This window comes from Antechinus flavipes, chromosome 2 (genome assembly GCF_016432865.1).
Source record: "Antechinus flavipes isolate AdamAnt ecotype Samford, QLD, Australia chromosome 2, AdamAnt_v2, whole genome shotgun sequence".
Lineage (NCBI taxonomy): Eukaryota > Metazoa > Chordata > Mammalia > Dasyuromorphia > Dasyuridae > Antechinus > Antechinus flavipes.
The window spans coordinates 593,153,016-593,172,648 of record NC_067399.1 but is presented as its reverse complement, the minus strand read 5'-3'; the positions used below and the strand labels follow the sequence as shown (position 1 = coordinate 593,172,648).

At 37.5% G+C, this 19,633-nt stretch overlaps 1 protein-coding gene across 2 annotated transcripts in view; it reads right to left on the bottom strand.

Annotated features, from left to right (window-relative positions):
- Positions 1 to 19,633, bottom strand: part of VWA2 (von Willebrand factor A domain containing 2) — a 53,143-nt gene that overhangs the window by 18,438 nt on the left and 15,072 nt on the right. For both annotated transcript variants that reach the window (XM_051981479.1, XM_051981478.1), the window contains exons 3-5: positions 18,665 to 18,739; positions 15,872 to 16,005; positions 10,377 to 10,486 (exon numbers count right to left, since the gene is read on the bottom strand). In XM_051981479.1, the coding sequence (XP_051837439.1) occupies positions 10,377 to 10,486; positions 15,872 to 16,005; positions 18,665 to 18,739 (319 nt within the window). The remainder of the gene's footprint in view (positions 1 to 10,376; positions 10,487 to 15,871; positions 16,006 to 18,664; positions 18,740 to 19,633) is intronic.

Genomic DNA, 19,633 nt, shown 5'->3' with positions numbered 1-19,633 from the left:
GAGATGTCCCCTTCTTGTAAGGCCTTGACACCACAAGATATCTGAATATTCTAAAGAGGCTATACAAAGTACAAAAACCCATTGGTTGATGGATCTTACTTTGTGGATCAAAAAATCATGCCTCAGTTACAAATGGTATATCAGCAGCAGTGGGATCTATGGTTGAATGAAGCATGGGGCATCTCTACTGACTAAAGGGTCATAATATGGTCACTTGCTTATGTTGGACAAGAAAGAGGGATCTGGAGGTACGGAAGTAAGTTGGAGGACTTTTCATGTAATTGAGTTATCCCTGCTACACTGGGTTTGGTCACCATGAAAAGGAAAAACAAGGGTGGAGGGCCTTTAGTAAACTTCTTATGATTAAGCAAGTGAATTTACAAGCTGTAGCTCACAGCTCTGGTGCCTAATAAACAGAACTTATAATCAATACCCCTATGGAATCATATCAAACTGATTATTACTGATTGGAAAAGAGTAGGGACCCAAATAAATTATTTCTCATAGTTCCTTCCAGTTCTAACAAACTATGAATTTATAAGCATGCCTTAAAATTAGGGGGGCAGCTAATTGGTGCAGTGCAGGGGTCCTCAAACTTTTTAAATAGGGGGCCAGTTCACTGTCCCTCAGACTGTTGGAGGGCCGGACTATAGTAAAAACAAAAACTTTGTTTTGTGGGCCTTTAAATAAAGAAACTTCATAGCCCTGAGTGAGGGGGATAAACATGCTCAGCTGCTGCATCTGGCCTGCAGGCCGTAGTTTGAGGACCCCTGGTGCAGTGGATAGAGGACCAATCCTGAAATCAGGAGGACCTGAGTTCAAATCTGGCCTTGATGCTGTTCCAGTGGCAGTACAGAGCATTGTAGGAATCCCCTTTTTGGTCAGAGGTGCAGGTCCAATGTGAAAGAATTCACAAACCTGAAATATTATTGGCAAAAAGGAAGTTTTATTGGCACTGAGAAGTCAGCTTTGCTAGGAAGGCAGATTTCTAAGTGGCAAGAGGTCCTAGCAGAGAAATCCTGGCAGAGAAATAAAAAGGGTTATCACTGAGAAGAGAATGTCTTCACAGCGGGCAAGAGTCCTGGTAGGCAGCTATGCCAAAAGAAGAAGTCCCTTGACAAAAGCGTAATTCCTACTCCAGACTTCTGCAAAAATATGGAGTTTAGAATTGTCCTTTATAGAAGTCTGAGGCTAAAACTTCCAGTTGAAAAGAGAGTCAATGCCCCCAGGCCTAGATACTTATCTTGGCGTTTCAGCCATTCAGTATCAGGCCCAGAATGAAAACTACTTTGAAGGCTGCCTGAATGGGGATCCAGCTACCCAAAAGATTAATTGGGGGGGGGGGGGGGTGTGATTTGCCTTAGAAAGGCCCAGTTTGGAAAATATTCCTTCTCCTAGACTCTCTAGAATCTGGGAGACCCCGAATCAAAGGGGACACAATTTCAGAGTGATTATTTTACACATTAAAGGGGATACAATTTTAGAATTCACCCCCGTCAGCCTCAGACACTTAACACTTCCTAGCTGTGTGACCCTGGGCAAGTCACTTAACTCCAATTGCCTCAGCAAAAACAAATTATAACTCTAGAGATAGAAGGGGCTCAACATCTTTATTTTCCAGACAAGGAAACTGAGGCCAAGTGACTTGCCCAAAGTCAAATAGACAGCATCAGTGGCAGAATTAGAACCGAGATCTAATGTGCTATTTCTGGGAAATTGGTTTTACTATATTTATGAATTTTCCAGCTAACCAAAACTACTTCTTTTCAAATGCTAAAACTTATAAAAAATGTTTATTCATTTATATATGTATAACATATCATTATTGCTTGACATCTTACAAAAATGAATGTTGAAAACTATCTTTACATGTAATTGGAAAAAAATACTATTAAGTGAAAAAAAGAGAAAAAAATGAACAGCCATTTTATCAAAAAAAAAATTTAAATCATTTTATCCTATTTAGAGAGAAAGAACTGATATAATCTAAATGCAGCTTGAAGTATTCTTTTTCATTACTTAATTTTTCTCACTTTTTTTTGTCTGTGATTTTTCACCACTTGGCTAACAGGGAAATAAGTTTTGTACAACTGCACATATATAACCTATATCAAAATGTTAATTTGATATAGTGGGAATGTGGAAGGGAAAGAGAAAATTTGAAGCTCAAATAAAAAAAAAACAAAGATTGTAAGCTGCTTGTGGGCAGGAACTGTTTTGTTTTGTTTAAATATAGATTTGTATCCCCAATGTTAAGTAGTGTGTGGCACATAGTTGTTATTTAATGTTTAATGACTATTTTAAAAGTTTAATCATTTTAGATGGAAATTCCCCTCAAGTGAATCATATGCTTCCCTGACTTACTGAACAGAATATATTGAAGATATTTAACTTTCCCATAATGACATTACTATCACTTTTTAAAATGTATAATAATATAGTCCTCTGAAGGGAAGTATTGCGTTACTACTGCTTTTTTTTTTCAGCATTTCTGCCTCCCTCATGATTGTCAGCTATCACTTCTGCTACTTAAAATTGCACTTGCCCCTGACACCTCAATCTCCTTTCACTCCCTGAACCTGTCCTCGCCTCTATACCACCCCAGCCCCATGTTTGGGCTGTTCTGGGCCAGGAAACCATATGAACAAATTTATTAAGAACAGAATTAAAAAGGCCTTTACTGAGGTTTTCAGAAGCAAATACTTGTGTTTAGTGTAGATTTTATATCAGCTGTTCCAGTAGCTTATGAGCCTTTTCCGCTTGAGCTACTGAGCTCAGGGCTGTATTTTAACTACCCATGACCAGGACTCTCAATCTATTCTTCCCCTGGACTCTACATATATTTGTAAGACACTATGCCCCAGGTTTATAAAGGAAATACTTTGTAGCTATTATTTTTATCTTGCCATCTTAGTAAAGGCTCTATAATTATGTTTCCTAGCTGATTATTAACAGAAAGCAGATCAACAGAACGAAAACTTACAGGGTTTGATACCCTGGCAGTCATAGATATGCTTTTGAAAACCCAACATACAAAGACATATGCAAGTTGGGGGCAAGTCAGAGGGGGTATTGCACATTTAGAGCAAGAATATCAATATGTATATAATTTCTTTTAGTAGTATGTCAAAGTGGAACTAAGATTTCAATTTGGAGAGTCAGCCATTAAATAGTACACATTCTTATAACTGAATAATTAAAATAAAACAATAAAACTTCCCTTCTTCCTCCTTTCTGCTACTCATTTACTACTGCTTTAGAAATGGAAATGTGTTTTTGCCTATTTCCTAGGTTATGATCATCAAAAAATGCTTCACCCAGTAGCTAATGCACTAATGATGAGCCATTCTTCATACACTTAGCAAAAGTGGCCCTCAGATAAGAGACACAATCATGTGCAAGGACTATACTCAAAGCGTTTACATTTTGGTACAAACAGGGAGGCATTGGTATAAACTTGGAAAATAATGCTGTTTTTCTGGAATTGGGGAATAGGATGACTATGGAAGGAAGTGACATATGGTGCAGAAGTATAGGGCTTAGACTTCAGAGGCCTGGATTTGAATCTCTTCTCTGACTCTAGCAACATGAAGTAATTTAAACTCTCTGAACATTTGTTTCCTCATTTATAGAATGGACATAATATTTGCCTTCTCTAATCACAAGATTATGGTGAAAGAAATGGCTTGCAAACCTTAAGGCACCATAAAAACGAGTCACTGTTTTTTTTACTTATTTGCCATAGGATACCATTCAAAGGGACTAACTGATCTTATCATAAACTGCATATTCTAAAAACTCTACAAAGCCATCTTTGACTATATAGCTGACAACAAAATTAATTTAAACCATTATGGTCTTTATTATGGCAACTGTTCTCAACAAGCTTTATGTAGTTGGAAAGAGAATTCTTACAAACTCTGGATTCTTGAATGACAATCTGTTCTCTAATTTATAAGTTACTCTTCAGTTTTCTTCTCACTTAAACTCCAAGGGAATTGTAGACCTGAGAGCTAAAAACTTGTTAATATTACTTTTTGTGACATAAGATGCTATTCATATGTCCACTGACTTTGATCAAACTAGCTAATCCCAATCTGTTGATTCAGGACCTAGGCAAGACTTGCTTACTCCACTAAAAGCATTATTTCCTTGTTTGCTTGCTCATAACTTCCTATTCCTAATCTCAATCACTGAAACTAAAAATAAAAAGCACTCATTATTTATTTCTTTGTTCTCTTATTTTATATGATGCAGTTTCCATTGCAATTGGACTTTTTAAAGAAATTCTTTTTTTGTTAGAACACCTGTCAAAGGATATCTTTTATATGATCTCCCCTGTGAATTCTAGCCTACTTCTCCACATCTACTTACTTGTTGCTAGGGCATAATTTCAAGAATTTGAGATTCAATCAAGTAAGCAGACTTCCCAACCCTTTTGATCCAAATGGAAGATGTAGGCTTTTCTGTTTGTGCTTCATTATCCAGCAATCTTCTTACACATCATCTACTTCCCCATCCAAAGGTGATGTGAAACTATACATATATTGTTAATTGGCCAAAGCCAAACCTGGAAGAATAGAGTGACCAAAGAAATCTGGATAGAAAGGAGCCTCGTAGGCAGTTCCCCAACTTTACAGATGAAGACTTCATGTAGAAGATGGCAATTCTCAAACCTGCTTTGCTTGGGAATTAAGTGGACACCTGTGAACAGGTGGCATTTGATGAAGAAAGTAAGACTGAATCAGGAAGAGTTAAATCAAGGATAGTAAATGATGAATTTAAGGTTAGAAATCTAGTTCTGGAGTTAGGTCATTCCTACTCTGGTGAGTAAATATTATTGGATATTATTGGTTCTAGTGAAGGAACAGCAGAATAGTTAGATACCATTAACAGAATGGAATGGGAAAATAGAATGATTCTATAAAGATTATTGGCCAAAAGGAGGAAATGTGTTATAATTGGAGGTAGTTTCGCTCCTACCAGAAGGATTAGCAGAGAATTCATGAATTAATTATCCATCTTGTATAAGAACTATGCAAGAGTTAATAACTTTCATGAAGCAGGATGTGAAAAAAATATTAGCCAAATTTGAAAAGTTAAAAAAGGATGTGGAAAAATATTTAAAAAAAAAAAAAGGTGGGTATTGTAAGAAATGAACATTTATTTGGTTTCCACAATTATGAAAATTAAATTGGAGAAATGAAACTTAAATTAGAAAATTGAAACCCACAAGAACATCAAAGAAAAATCAAGGGTGGAATTTATCTTACCTCGCCAAAAAAAGAATGTAAGCTCCTTGGGGGCAGGTAATGGCTATGTAAAGAGGGATGGACATTTCATGTAACTTCTATAACATCCAATTAATAAGAAATCAAGGGAGGGACTTGTGCTTCAGGATAGGAAATAAAACACTGCCTTTGGAGTTTGAAAGGTCTTTCTTGAGAGAGAGAGAGAGAGAGAGAAAGGGAAGAAAGGAAGGAAGGAAGGAGGAAAGAAAGGAAGGGAAGGAAGGAAGAAAAGGAAGGAAGGAAAGAAAGAAGGAAAGAAAGGAAGGAAGGAAGGAAGGGAAGGAAGGAAGAAAAAGCTATCATGGCAAAAGAAAGAAGAAAGAAAAGAAAAGAAATGAAAATGATGGGATAGAAAGATTGCTTCCCTCTTCTAGTAGAATTATGAAAAAGGGAAGGAGCAATATGGCAAGATAGTCTCCAGCCAGATGAAGTCTTTGGTACTGGCCCAAAACCAGAGAAGCAAAGCTTTCACCATGGGAACCAAATCTTTTTTTTTTTTTTAAACTAATTGCAACTTGCTGGACTTCCAGCTGACTCATCACACCCTAGTGCCCAGCTGCCTGGATGCCTGCCCCTGATTCTCTGTCTGTGGAGCCTTGCTCTCTTTCTGGCAAAGGCTCCAAGCCTCTTTAACTCACCCCAGAACACTGATCTCCCATCAATGACAATGGTAAACAATGAGGGGCTTGTTCCTAGCTCCTCATAGACAATCAAGGCTTTAAAGGATGCATGAGGCAACATAGAAACAGAGATCACTAAACCATACTTAAGGATCCCTGTGTAGCTGCACTGGAAGTTAGACAACCACATAAGTATGCATATATGGACGGATGGATGGATGTGTGTATTATGTCTATATAGATATCATTAATACTTCAAATCCTTAAAATTATATAGAAACTGCATTTTCATATAGTTCAGGCAGCAATTCAGAAGTGTGGATCACATGCAGTGTATGGACCATGCATCTGATTTAGGGGATAGAGTATTGGACTTCAAATAAGGAAAATCTGGATTTGAACCCTGTCTCAGATAATTACTGTGTGACCTTGGGAAGTCATTTAATCACTCTCAGATGCAATTTTTTCATCTGAAAAAATAGGTATAATAATAACAGCAGCACTTAACTCAAAGCTTGTTATGAGGATCAAATAAGACATCATATATAAAGTACTCCCCAGTTCTTAGAATGTGATATAAAAGTTAGTGTTTGTATTTTAGATTATTAAACTGGGTGTACAGTCATTTCTAATCATTATGCTCTACCAGTACAGATCTTTTACTATATGTACATATTGCTTTAAAGTTTCCAAGAAGCTCAATATTCGTGATCTCATCTGAGCCTCATTACAAGGTAATTGATATGAGCATTATTGCTTCCATTTTACAGATTAGGTTACTGAGACTCAGAGAGGTTCAATGATTTTCTCATGTAACACAGCAAATGGCAGAGCAAGAGTTGAACCTACTCTAAGTTCATAATTTTGTTATATTATTTTTATGTTGTTCCCCACCAACCAAAGTGAACCAAGTTTTGGCAAGCACTGTCCAGTTCAGGCTCTGCTTAGTTTGTGATGGGATTTCTGACTTTATAATCTGCTATCATTCAGACTGAAGGCCTTGGGGGAAGGGAGGTGGGGATAAATGGGAAAGACGGGGTGCAGAGACAGGGCCAAATACTTGAAGTATTTAATGTCTTTCTAAGGGACCAAAATTACTTAAAATTAAAGAGACACTTTGGTTATTATTTTCATAGAATCTGATTGTAGTATGCTCTTTTTTTTAAACTAATGTCACATTACCCACTTAGGATGGAGATTTTTTTAACCTGAAAGTCTGCAAAAGTTGCTAAATTTATGTATAGATATGTATTGATTTCCTATGTAATCATACACATTTTATTTCATGCCCTAAATACCTTGTTCTGAGGAGGGTTCTACTAGATTGACAAAAGAGTCTCCGACACCAAAAAGGTTAAGAACTCCTGCTCTTGGCACCCTTTTAAAGGATAATCCTCTAGGTGTTTGGAGAGAGGATTCCCCTGCTCAGGACCGGAACAGAGGCACTTGCAGGTTCTCAGAATGGTCACAGCACAGTGGCCAGCAGAGTGACAGACTGGGCACTGAGAAAAGCTGTGTGCAGCCGGCCAAGTCCTTTGTGAGGCTAATCCATACTGAAAATAGTGCTTGTAATCCTCCCTAGTGCTGGCCTGAGCCTCACAGGAACCAATTTAACAAAGCTCTTTGCAAACTTTGAAGAACAATGTAAACTTTAGCTATTATTATTAGTTTATTTGTAACTATGGAAGACAAAGTTACATATCTTTTTATTCATTTGGATTCCTACAGAGAAACACTGGTCTCATTAGCTTTTGGAGACTATCTGCAGGGTACAACTGCTGAAGAAGCTCTTCCTTGGCCTTAAATGATAACTAAGATCACCATTTAAAAGACCATTTTACATTAATGGGACTCACATTGCCAAGGTTACCTCTAGAACCCCAGATTCCCTCTTCTCTGGGAAAAAGATTAACTAGAATTTTCTGGTTCCCTCTGTATACTCCCTCCAAATTATTTGATTTAGTTCAACATTCAAACCTTTCACCTCTAAAAGAGATAAATAACCAGTGCAGAGATTATCATTTTGTCAGCATTCTTTTGTCCTGATTCATAACATTTCATCATGATGAGAAACTTCAGACTTTTGGTCCAATCTCATTTTCCGTGTCCCCTAGGACCTTAAAATAAGTGGTCAAAAATAAGTCATCATTGCCTTTAATAACCTTTGCAGACTATGCAAAATGAGATGGCGACCACCTAGAGCCTGTTCTAGACCTACCTTTTGCTTCCGATAGAGTCTTTATATATCTGTTAAATATCATTGCTCTTTACAGAAAAGGATCCCCACCACCACTAATGGCTTTGCATAAGCAAAATCTTAATATTTTTATTTTTAAAAATGTTTTAAAAGCTCTCTGCCACCTTTAGTTGAAAGGCAGCATGGGGCAGTGTGGACAGCTAAGTAATGCAGTGTTAAAGTGCCAGCCTTGGAGTCAGAGGTTGCCGTTCAGACATGTTCAATGCTTCACCACCCACCTTGGGGTTTCATGGCTTGGAGTACTGGAATGGTTTGCCATTTCCTTCTCCAATTCATGAGGAAACTTGAGGCAAACAGAGTTAAGTGACTTGCCCAGGATCACACAGCTAAGATGTTTGAGGTTGGATTTAAATTCAGGAAGAAGAATCTTAACTCCAGGCTGGGCACACTATCCACTCAGCAGTCAGGAGGATCTGAGCTCAAAGCCAGCTCAGACAGGCACTAACCCTGTTTTCCCAGACAAATCACTTACCTCAGGTTCCTCATCTGTAAAATGAGCTGGAGAAAGAAAAGGCAAACCATTGAAGTATCTCTGCCAAGAAAACCCCAAATGGGGTCAAGAAAATTTGGACACAACTAAAATGACTCAACAACATGAGGACAGTGCAGAACTGTCAGCTATGCTGGCTGCCTCCAAAATTTCTGAATTGGGAAATGTTTAATAAAATAAATTTAAAAAGAGCAAGGTTACTATTATTTGTAGTTTTCTAAGTGAGTATGTGGTTAGGCAGGGATTTATTTCTATTTGAGTTTAATACAAATGGTGGTATAGAAGAAAGAGAGCTGGCTTCATAGTCTGAAAGAGCTGAGTTCAAATTCTAGTCTTGATGACTTAACATTCTATTGCCCCAGGCAACTTTCTCAGACTATAAATCACAAAGGAGGCATCAATCAGCATTGGTAGAGGGAGTATCCTTTTCAAAACCTCCCTCTGTGAAAAGACTAAAAAAATACTCCCAAAACAAAAAACTTTAGTTATTTTTTTAAGCCATTAAGAGGGTACTCTCAATTCTTTTACTTTTTTTTTTTTTATCCCTTAAAGAAAATTTTTGGTCTTTTAACATTTTTTCTAGATTTTTTTTTTTTTTGCCTGAAGCGATTGGAGTTAAGTGACTTGTCCACGGTCATACAGCCAGGAATGTTAAGTGACTGAGGCCACATTTGAACTCAGACCCTCCTGACTTCAGGGCTGGTACTTTATCCACTGCACAACCTACCTGTCCTCTTTTTAACATTTTTTCGTAGTTTTGTAATTTACTTATAAAAAACCACATTTAAATGCATTCTGAGTAACTCCCACCACCATCACTAAAATTATAAAGTCTTTAATGTTCTTATAGTTACCGCAAAGTTTTTTTTTAAGTTTTTTGGTTTGTGATTTTTTTTAAATATTCAATTTTTAATTTTTAGTTAATTTTTTATTATGTGAATTTTTATTTTTTAATCAATATTTTATTTTTAGTATGTAGATTTTTTTGGTTTAATACGTGAATTTTTTATTTCTCAATATTTTTAGATATAATTTTTTTTAGTATGTAAATTTAAAATTTTTTCTTTATATTTTGTTTTCCCCCAGTTACAAGTAAAACAATTTTTAACATTTGTTTTTAAAACTTTTAATCTCAAATTTTTTCAACTGGGATTGTCTGATAGTAGAAAGAGCCCTGGCCTGGGAATTAGGAGAACTGGCCTCTTGTCTCAGCTCTGCAACTAAGTGCCTGTATCCTTCTGGATAAGTCCCTCAACCTTTTTTGGAGGCTAGGCTAGATTATTTCTAAAGCACCTCCCCATTCTACAAATCTCTGATTCTTGGTGAGTTCTTATCAGCCATAAATTTAAGCTAATAATAATCATAGTAAGGGATCCCTTACCCAATCATATATAAGGTTCTCTATTATACCCTGGGGTTTATTCCAACTCTAAATTTCAGTGATTCTGTGACACAAGAATAGCAAGAGAGACTTGATCAAATGCTTTGCCACATAACTATATGTGATATGTGAATGTGCATTTTTATGTATTTACATATATATATATGCACACATGTATATATGGGTATGTAATGGCACTTTCTACCTATTCTTAGTCTCCAAAGTTATAACTTTGTAAGGCACATGTCAGAATAGGATGGAGAAAGGGCAGAATACTCCAAGAGGAGCCATCTTAGTTGTCAACATCAAAGACCTGGACTTATTGAATCATACTTACTTGAAAACTGTTCTCTTTATTTTTTCTTTTACTTCCTCTCGAGTATAAAATGAATCCAGGGGGAATTCCAGCTGAGGAATTGAGCTAAATTGTAATACACCCACTCTGACCTGAAAGGAAAACACTGAACTTGAATTGATGAAATGTTTAGTTTCTACCTTGTCCCAAAAAACAACCACCAAATTAACGCCAAAGGTTTCTTGTTTTTTTTTAACACGTCTCTCTCCCCTCCCCCTTCCCCCCCCCCCAGCCACAAAGGAGGTACAGCATCGAGGAGAAAGTGAAGGGAAAAAGTTGTATTTGTAGTGGGTTTTCACCAATGGACTTTTCCCCAAATCCTTTTTCTGTGTATCTAATATCTGCCCTCCAAAGAAGAGGCAGATATTCCTTTATGCTATTTAGTAGGTTGTGGAGATGGAGAAGCTCCACCTATTTTCAATAAATAATCACCCACTTATTATCACTCCTTCTTTAAGAGCAAGCCACACTGCTGCCTTCCATGAAACATCTCTGAAGTAGGATAATATGAACAGTTCCCAAGTTCATAATTCTTAGGCTGAGAACCAATTAAATTAGCCTCAATGAAACAAAGACATGGCAGGACATAGGGACTAATTTGAAAAATGTCAAAGTGTCTGTGGCACAGGGACCCCCAAACACTTTATCAACTTTAGGAGGAAGAAAGACATTTTAGGCCAAGTACAGAATAGTATGTACTGAGCCATAGGAGAGCAATTCTGAGTCAAACCACTCAGTGGTCCTGGAAACAGAAAAAAATATTTTATATAAGGTGGACCGTAAACAGCTAGGTATCCCTTCTGTGATTCAAGTGTATTCAATCCTTTATTATCCAGAATCTCAGAAAAACCAATATTTCCAGACAACATTTTAGTTGCTTTTCCCTTTAGCAATCCCCAACTGATACTAAAATTTGAAATATGAAAAATTACTCAAAAACAATCACACTTTCCATTTTCCATTTAGTCCATCTGCTCCAGTATCTAATATCAGAACTTTTCAGACAGGTAATCAAAATATTTCACTCAACCAGTCACACTGTGCTACTCTGAATCAGCTCAACAAATCTACTTTCCTTTCTAGATGAAGTGAGTTCAGGGAAGTAAACATCAAGGATTTTGAATAATAAATAATTTTGAAAGAAGGGGAAAGGAGAGAGATAGGGATAGAGGGAGGGAAGGAGAAAGGGGATAGGGAAGGAAGGAAAGAGAGAAAGGGGAGGGAGAGAAGGAGAGAGGGAGAAAGGGAGGAAGGAAGGGGAAAAAAGAAAAAGAGAGAAAGGGGAGGGAGAGTGAGAGGAAACAGAGACAAAGAAAGGAAGAGAGAGAGAGACAGAGAAGAGAAGGGAGGAGAGAGAGAAAAAGGGGGAGAGAGAAAGAGAGAAGGGGAAGAAAAGAGGGAGGGAGAGAGAAAAGGAGAGAAGAAGGGAGGGAAGAAGGGAGAGAGAGCAAAGAGAGACAGACAGACACAGAGACACACAGAGAAAGGGGGAGAGGGAGAAAGGGAGAACCAGGAGAGACAGAGAAGGCAGACACAGAGACACGGGGGAAAGAGAAAGGAGGAGGATGGGAGGAAGGAAGACAGAGAAGAAGAGAGGGAGGGAGGAAGAAAGACAGGAAGAGAAGGAAAAGAAGAGAGAAGAGGAAGGGAAGGAGGGAAAGAAAGAGGGAGGACAAAGAAGGGGGAAGGAGGGAGAGAGGCAGAGACAGGCAGAGAGACAGAAAAAGAGGGAAAGAAAGAGACAGAAGTGTGGGAGAGAGAGAAAGAGTGAGTAGGGAAGGAAAGAGGAAAGGAGGGAAGAAGAAAGAAGGAGGGAGGGAGGAAGGGAAAGAAAGATGGAGAGAGAGAAGGGGAGGGGGGAAAGAAGAAAGAGAGGGAGAGCAAGACAAGAGACAGAGAAGAGAGGGAGAGAGAAAGAGAGAGGAGGGAAGGAAAGAAGGGAGAAAGGAAGAGAAAGAGGAGGAAGAGAGAAAAGAGGGAAGGAGGCAGAGAGACAGAAAGAGACAGAGAGACAGAGAATGAGGAGAGAAAGACAGAGCAGAGAAGAAAGAAAGGGAGAGAGAAAGGGGGGGAGGAGAAATAGGAAGAAAGAGTACCCCTGGAAGACAGCACATTAGTTCAAAACTCAAGGCCCAGGAAGAAGTTGTCTGGATCATGTTGGGGCAAGAGATGAGATGCTTTGAGACAAACAGCTATTCTTGTTTACAAGGCTTAAGCAGGAAGGAGGAGACTTTCAAATAAGGAGAGGATAGCTGAAGTCAGTATTTCAAAAGTTAAGGCATTTAACTTAATTGATGGTTAAAACAAAAACAGTTATCATCCCCCACCTCAGTTCACTTTGTGCGAAAGAGTAAGGCCAGCTTAGCTTCTTAGACCATGGTGTAATTATATTATATGAAGGAAGTTAACTTCTCTGCTTTTAAATGCCAAGAAGAAGAAGACTTCAAATACCTTAAAACCACTCCCTACAAGATGGCAACATAAAAATGCTTTAATGTCTGTTTATTTAAAAGTTTCTTTCTTAAAGCAAAATAAGTTAAAATCATCAGCTCATCCTAGGAGGTAATAATAAAGAGACAAAGATCTGTAAATGTGTGAGTGACAAAGCTAAGTCTTGATGTATAAATAGTACCGGGAAGAAAAAGATGGAAAGGATAAATCTATTAGGTAGCTCTTAGAATCCAAAGCATTCCCCTTCACTGGACATATACAATTGTATAGGATCTCAGAATAAAAAAGAAATCACCTTAGAAAACAATGGCTAGAACACCAGAGGACCTGAGTTCAAATTTGAATTCAGACACTTGACACTTATTAGTTGTGTGACTTTGGGCAAGTCACTTAACCCCAACTGCTTTGGGAGAAAAGTCATCTCATTCTAACTCATGCAAGGATTACTTTTACAACATACCTGATCAGTAGTTTTTCAGCCTTTATTTGAATGCTCATTATTGTGGGAAAGCTCTATTTGTTACAAAGATGTTTATAGGGAGCAGTGGATGGAAAAATAGATACAAGCACTGGCCCTGGAGTCAGGAGGATCAGAGTTCAACTCCTGCCTCAGACATATAACACTCCCTAGCTGTGCGACCTTGGATAATCCCAATTTGTTCACCCCTCCCTCCCCCCCAAAAAAAGTTTATATTAAGCTGAATTCTGCCTCTTGGGGGCCAATTGCTGCCCTATGGAGCAACATGTCTCCTTTTATCTGATCACATTTCACATAACTGAAGATAGTTATTCTATCTATCCCCAAGTCTTTTCCTCTCCTCAATCAATCTCAGATAACAGACTTTCAAGTTCCCACCACATCTTGATCACTCTTCTCTGGACACCTCCTGGTTTCACATCATCTCTCTTAAAGCGTGGAGCTTAGAACAGAGATACTCCAAATATCATCTGGCACCTTCTAACTCAAATACTTACTTTCTTTCACTGATGAATAAGGTTTGAAAATTTTTCATCCATCTTTGCCTGACTGACTGGCTCTAAATAGAGTCTATGGGATTGGAAAGTTTCTGAGGACAATTGTTTACAAAGGCAAAAGTTCTCACCCTGGCACTACTCCAATCCAAGAGATGGATGAACCATGTTGTAAGGAAATCATGGTATCACCGACTCACTACAAAATGAGGAGGACACACAAACTGAAATCTGTGATCCACAGCCATGATGTGATTTATAAGAGCAATTTCTAGCCAAATGATGTGATCAATGTTGGGGTTCAGTCATGTGAAGTTCTCATTGGCCATTCTCTTTGGCAAAAGATAGGTTTATTTAGGGGAAGAGATTACGGACAAAATGAAGAGATACAATGAACATCAAGAAAGATAAATATGAAACAGAATTGGGAGAGCACAGAGCAAGAAAAGGGGTTTTAACAATTAATAATGGAAAAGACAAGTTTCCTGGTGGAACTCACAATTTACCAGAAAAAGGGAATGAGATGGGAGTATGCCCTTAACTGACAGGGTAGAGGAGTTTAGCACCCTAAAAGAGTTACTTAGCTCTAAGAAGAAGCCATGAGGCATGCTGGGGGCAGGGACTGAAAGGAAAGATACTCATAGCATCGGGAGGAGGGAGGTAAAAGATACTGCTAGACAGAGTTCGAGACTGGGTTATAACACCAGAAGGGACTCAACAAAAATGGTGTAAGCCAGGGACAGATTTGTAGGAGACTTGGAGTTTGACATGGATTTCTGACTGGATTATCTCCATAGAGGGTGGGATTATAAAATTAAAATGTTCCCCAACAGTGCCCTTCCTGCTTGCCTCCGGGAGTAATATTTCAGTCTTTCTCTGCCAACCTCACCCAGTTACTCAGGACTTCATCAGCCATGGAGCTAGGAAACTTCTTTTTTCCACTGTATTATGGCCAATGAAAATGTCTACAACATTCTCATTGGCTCTGCAACGGAGACTTTGACAATGAGGAGGAGATCTGAGCTCAATAATCAATTAGCTAGTGAATCACACAATTCACTGGGGAGGGGGGAGGTCTCCCACCTCTGAACTCTACTATTTCTATGACTTAATTGAGATCTGCCTGTTAAAGAACTAAATACATAGAATGAGACACATTTTTAGTCATAGATGATAAAGGAATTTGTTTTGCTGACTATACTTATTGAGGGGTTTTTCTTTTCTTTTCTTTTTATGGGGAGGTACATGAAGAAAAAGGAGAAAATAAGTGATTATTAATTAGGAAAAAAAATTGTTTTTGTTTTGTTTTGTTTTAAGTGGTTTGGCATAGTGATATGAGCAAAAGTTCTCAATCTATATCCAACATACCTGTCCCCTTCCAGGGCTGGTCCTAGGTCCATCTCAGCCAGTGTCGCTTAGTATATAGGTACTACTATATTGGTAAAGGTATTAAATTCTATGCTAGATCAAAATCTCCAATGTAAAATGATCATTTCCTTTCATGATATTCCAAAACAGGAAATGGTTTGCCCTAATTAAAAGCCTATTGGTTTGTCTGAGATTAACCTAGGAATGTCATCTTAGAATCCTGCTTTTTTGCTCACATGACATGTATTACTCTTGATCTCTAATTCAAGAAAATTATGGCTTGCCCAATGGAACAGTGAATTTTTAGAAATGAGATCCAAGGGAATCACACATCGCTCACAAAGAGGGACTTCCTGTGTACAAAGATAATTAGTTTCACCAAATTTGGAAAGCAGAGAGTGTCTATAAATTTGGAAAAGGCTGGTTTCATTGTTGGCATCATTCATGTAAGATTTTTAGGATTAATGTTGGCTTTTGAAGAGAACCATTGATATTGGGGGAGTAGTGCCATGACATGAAAGTGAACTGGATTTAAATGAAGGAGGGCTGTGCAAGATCACTTTCCCCTCCAGAGCCACCTGGGTCCAGTGAGGAAGACATAGAATAAGATGATTAGACATGGCCTTAGATGCAGTGAAAACTTTAGGTTTAATGGGAGTTTTATAAAGAATAAGATGGATACTTACTTTATCTGGATTGATGGTCAAGGTATCACACAATTTCATGGCAAAGTATTTAGACCTTTCAAAGCTTCCTTTCCCAATGCTATGAGAACCATCCAAGGCAAACAGGACATCCAAAGCAGCAGAACACTGCATCACTAGGAAAGAGAAGATTCTAGGGGTCAATTCAGATCCATTGTAGATCAAATCAACACATGGCATTCCTTTTAGAAAATACCAATTGATACTGTGAAAATATCATCTTAGCAAAATTTATCCCAGCAAGCAGTATAGGGAACTGGGGCTACAGTTTGTGATCATTTGGGGAACCATACTTTGTACTATGCTGACAGAACAGAGGGTCTCTAAAAATCCAAAGAAGGCAGAATCACAGGAACCCTGCACTTAAGGAGTCAGAAAACCTAATTGCAAATGCTGGCTCTAACTTGTTACCTAGACATGACAATTAAGCCTCTTTCCTCATCTCTTACCTGGAGATAATAATTGTATTCAAACTTCACAGGATTGGAGAAAAACACTGTAAACTTTTAAATACTATATAAATAGGAGCGGTAATTATTCTCAGAGATATGGAAATGAAGGTTACCCACCAGAAGAAAACAGCATTGATAGCCTGGCTACCAAAATAAAAGCATTGTAACATGGCTGAGGATCATGAGCAAAGAGTAATGTCTATAAGTCTTGGTCAGTGTGATAACTTAGCAACATAAAGAGACAGAGACAAGGATTTGATTGTTGAACAACATCATGTAAATAAAGTCTATAGAGAAATAGGGATTCTACCTATGATTTCTCTACTGTAGGGAACTCTTAGGTAAAGAACTGCTCTCTAATAATAGATTAGTACCTTCTCTGAATTTTCTAGAGCACTTTAGAGATTAAGCAATCTGTCCAGTTCACGAAGCCTCTAATGTGTTAGAGGTAGAATGTGGACCCAGAACTTCTTGGCTTTGAGGCTAATTCTCTGCTATACTAAGAAGTCCAAAGCTTCAAAGATCAAGGCATTTTTTTGACCCTTCTTCTGAGCACTAGGACCTCTCTGGTACTGCAGACAGAAACAGACATCTTTCCTCTCTTAAAACAGTTCTTGTTTTAGATTTGTCAGCTGATGCCTTAATATCATTTCCCCATTGCTCTTGTCCTATCCCTTCCATGCAGTCAATCTAGAGTGCCTCCAATTAAACTATAGTGATGTCCACCAAATGGACCAGAAAAAAGCTCATCACTTTCAGCATCAAGTAATTGCTCTAATTTTTCTGAAGAAGTTCCCATTAAATACCAGGCAAACTAGAATAAGAAGGCTGTGGAAACATGGCTGATTTCTCTCTTTTATGTGATTCTCTCTTCTGTGACTGCTTACTTCTATTTCTCTCATCCTAAATATGCTACCATTGGGCAAATACTTGGCTCTCAAATATCTTGCATTGCCCATAGATCTGTGTTAGTTAATTTTTTGGCAGGGATAATATTTCACTTACTTTTCTCAAATAGGAAGGATGATTTCATTTTCCCTAATACAAAAGACATGTAGCTTGTATCTGGTATACATGTAGATGTATCTACATCTAGCTCATGTAGATAGGTATTACCTAGCTCAGATATTTGATAACAATAGACCGCCAGGTTCCAAACTTAATTAACTCAGGACTCTAGTGTCACCTGGTTTTGGGTGAACTTGTCTATGAAATAGGGAACTTGTCATTGGAAATCGATTTAAGAGCAGCAGCAAATTGGGAGAAAAAAAAAATCAGGAGTCAGTTTTGATAAACAATGAAACTAAGAACATACATTTATTACCAAAACCACATCTCAGGATCCAAAAAAAAATTAATAAAAAGCCATCAAATTATAAAATAAAAATCTTTCATTGAATAGAAAAATACTGGAATTTTAATTGTTTTTATAAGTAGATTGTTTTTTATTTCAATCATAGGATTATAGATCCTCCAGGGCTAGAAGCAACCATCTAATCTCTAATCTCAGAGGCCATCTAATACAAGACCCTCATTTTACAGAGGAATAAAATAAGGTTTAGTAAGGTTAGGTAACCTGACCAGGGTCACACAAATGGTAAGTATCAGAGGCAGAATTTGATGCCATAACCTCTGACTCCAAAGCCAGTATTTTTAGCATGACATCACAACTGGATTTGTGTCTTCTTTTCCACCACTGGATGTTTTGGGAAACATGGGAAATTTTTAGGAAAATAATTTTCTTGAACAATGTGTAAAAATCTTTTAGAGAAACAAGACTATTTAGTGATCAACTAGTTGTACTCCATTAATGAAAACATTCACTTTTCTAGACCTCAGTTTTCCCATTTGTAGGAAGGGAGTTGTTAAGTTTTGGAACAAATGATCTCCAGAATAACTTCCAACTTTACTTGTGGCTCTACTTTTCAGGAGGCGATTCATTAGCTAAGGATGCATCTACTTCTCTTTGTCAATCTCCTTTACTCACCTGGCCACTCTACCTGGTGTTTGTTCTATGTACTTAAAATTGTCTCCTCATCCCCAGATTACTCTAATCCTAGAACATGTGCAAGAAACTACTATAAAACTACTATGCAGTGTTTATGGAGCTAGCTGAATATCCTGTATACTTGCTTAGACCACAGAATCAATGAACCCTCATACTATGAACTCTCAAAAGGATGGTGGGTCACCAAATGCGTCTGCTAATGGTGATGATAATAATTTATCTGGAGTAGAAATGTCATCTCAGCAGGCAAGAAGTTCCTGGGAAATAAAAATGAGTGCTTGGAAATATCTTTTCTGTTTAAAAAGAAACACTTACATTGACTGGCAGCTGAAATCTTCACAATAGTCTCCTGGTTTACATAGAGTTCCTGGAAAGTGAAAGATGGTTGCACTATGGGAACAAATAAATAGAAAGCTCATTGTACTAACTTGCTTTTAAAGGCAGGGGAACATTTCTGTTTTATACAGAATTTACATTTACCAAATATCAAAGGAGAAACAGTAAGTAGAAAGCTCTGGGAGCTTTTATGTGATTTCTCTCTTGCCCAGTTATTGGCATAATATTGGCAATAAGAAGAGAGACAACATGGATAGAGAGCAAATCTTGGAATCAGGAAGACCAGGGTTACAATCCTGCCTCTGATACATACTACCTATGAGCCCAAGAATAAGTCATGTAAACTCTCCAAACCCCCAGATAATATCTCAGGACTATCAGTTAAGTCAAATTGCTGAATGACATCAGTGGAAGCCATCTCCATACCAAGAGCTTCCCAATTTGAAGAAAATCATGAATTTGGACCAAATATAATTATAAGGTAATAATATTTTTATATATGCATATGTATACATACATATAAAGTATATAAATGCATATATAAAATACATATATAATATAAATATAAGGTACTAATAAAATTAATATTGTTTAAGATTTACAAAGCACTTTACATTGTCTAATTTAATTCTCATCTTACCCTGTGAGGTAAGTGGTACTGTCATTGTTCTTATTTTATAGTAAAGAAATAGACATTCAGACAGATTAAGTGACTTATCCTGAGTCACAGAGCTAAGTAGAGGCTGAGGCAGGATTTAAATTCAAGTATTCTGGACTCCAAATTCAACACTCTAATCATTGCATAAAGGTAAAATCCTAGCATTCCTGCTTGTGTCCCAGCTCTGTAACTTTCACTATTTATTATGTAAATATTTAAATAATTTAAAAATACAATTTTCTTTCACTTTGCTCTTAGAATTTCACACCAGTCAGGAATGAAAAATAATT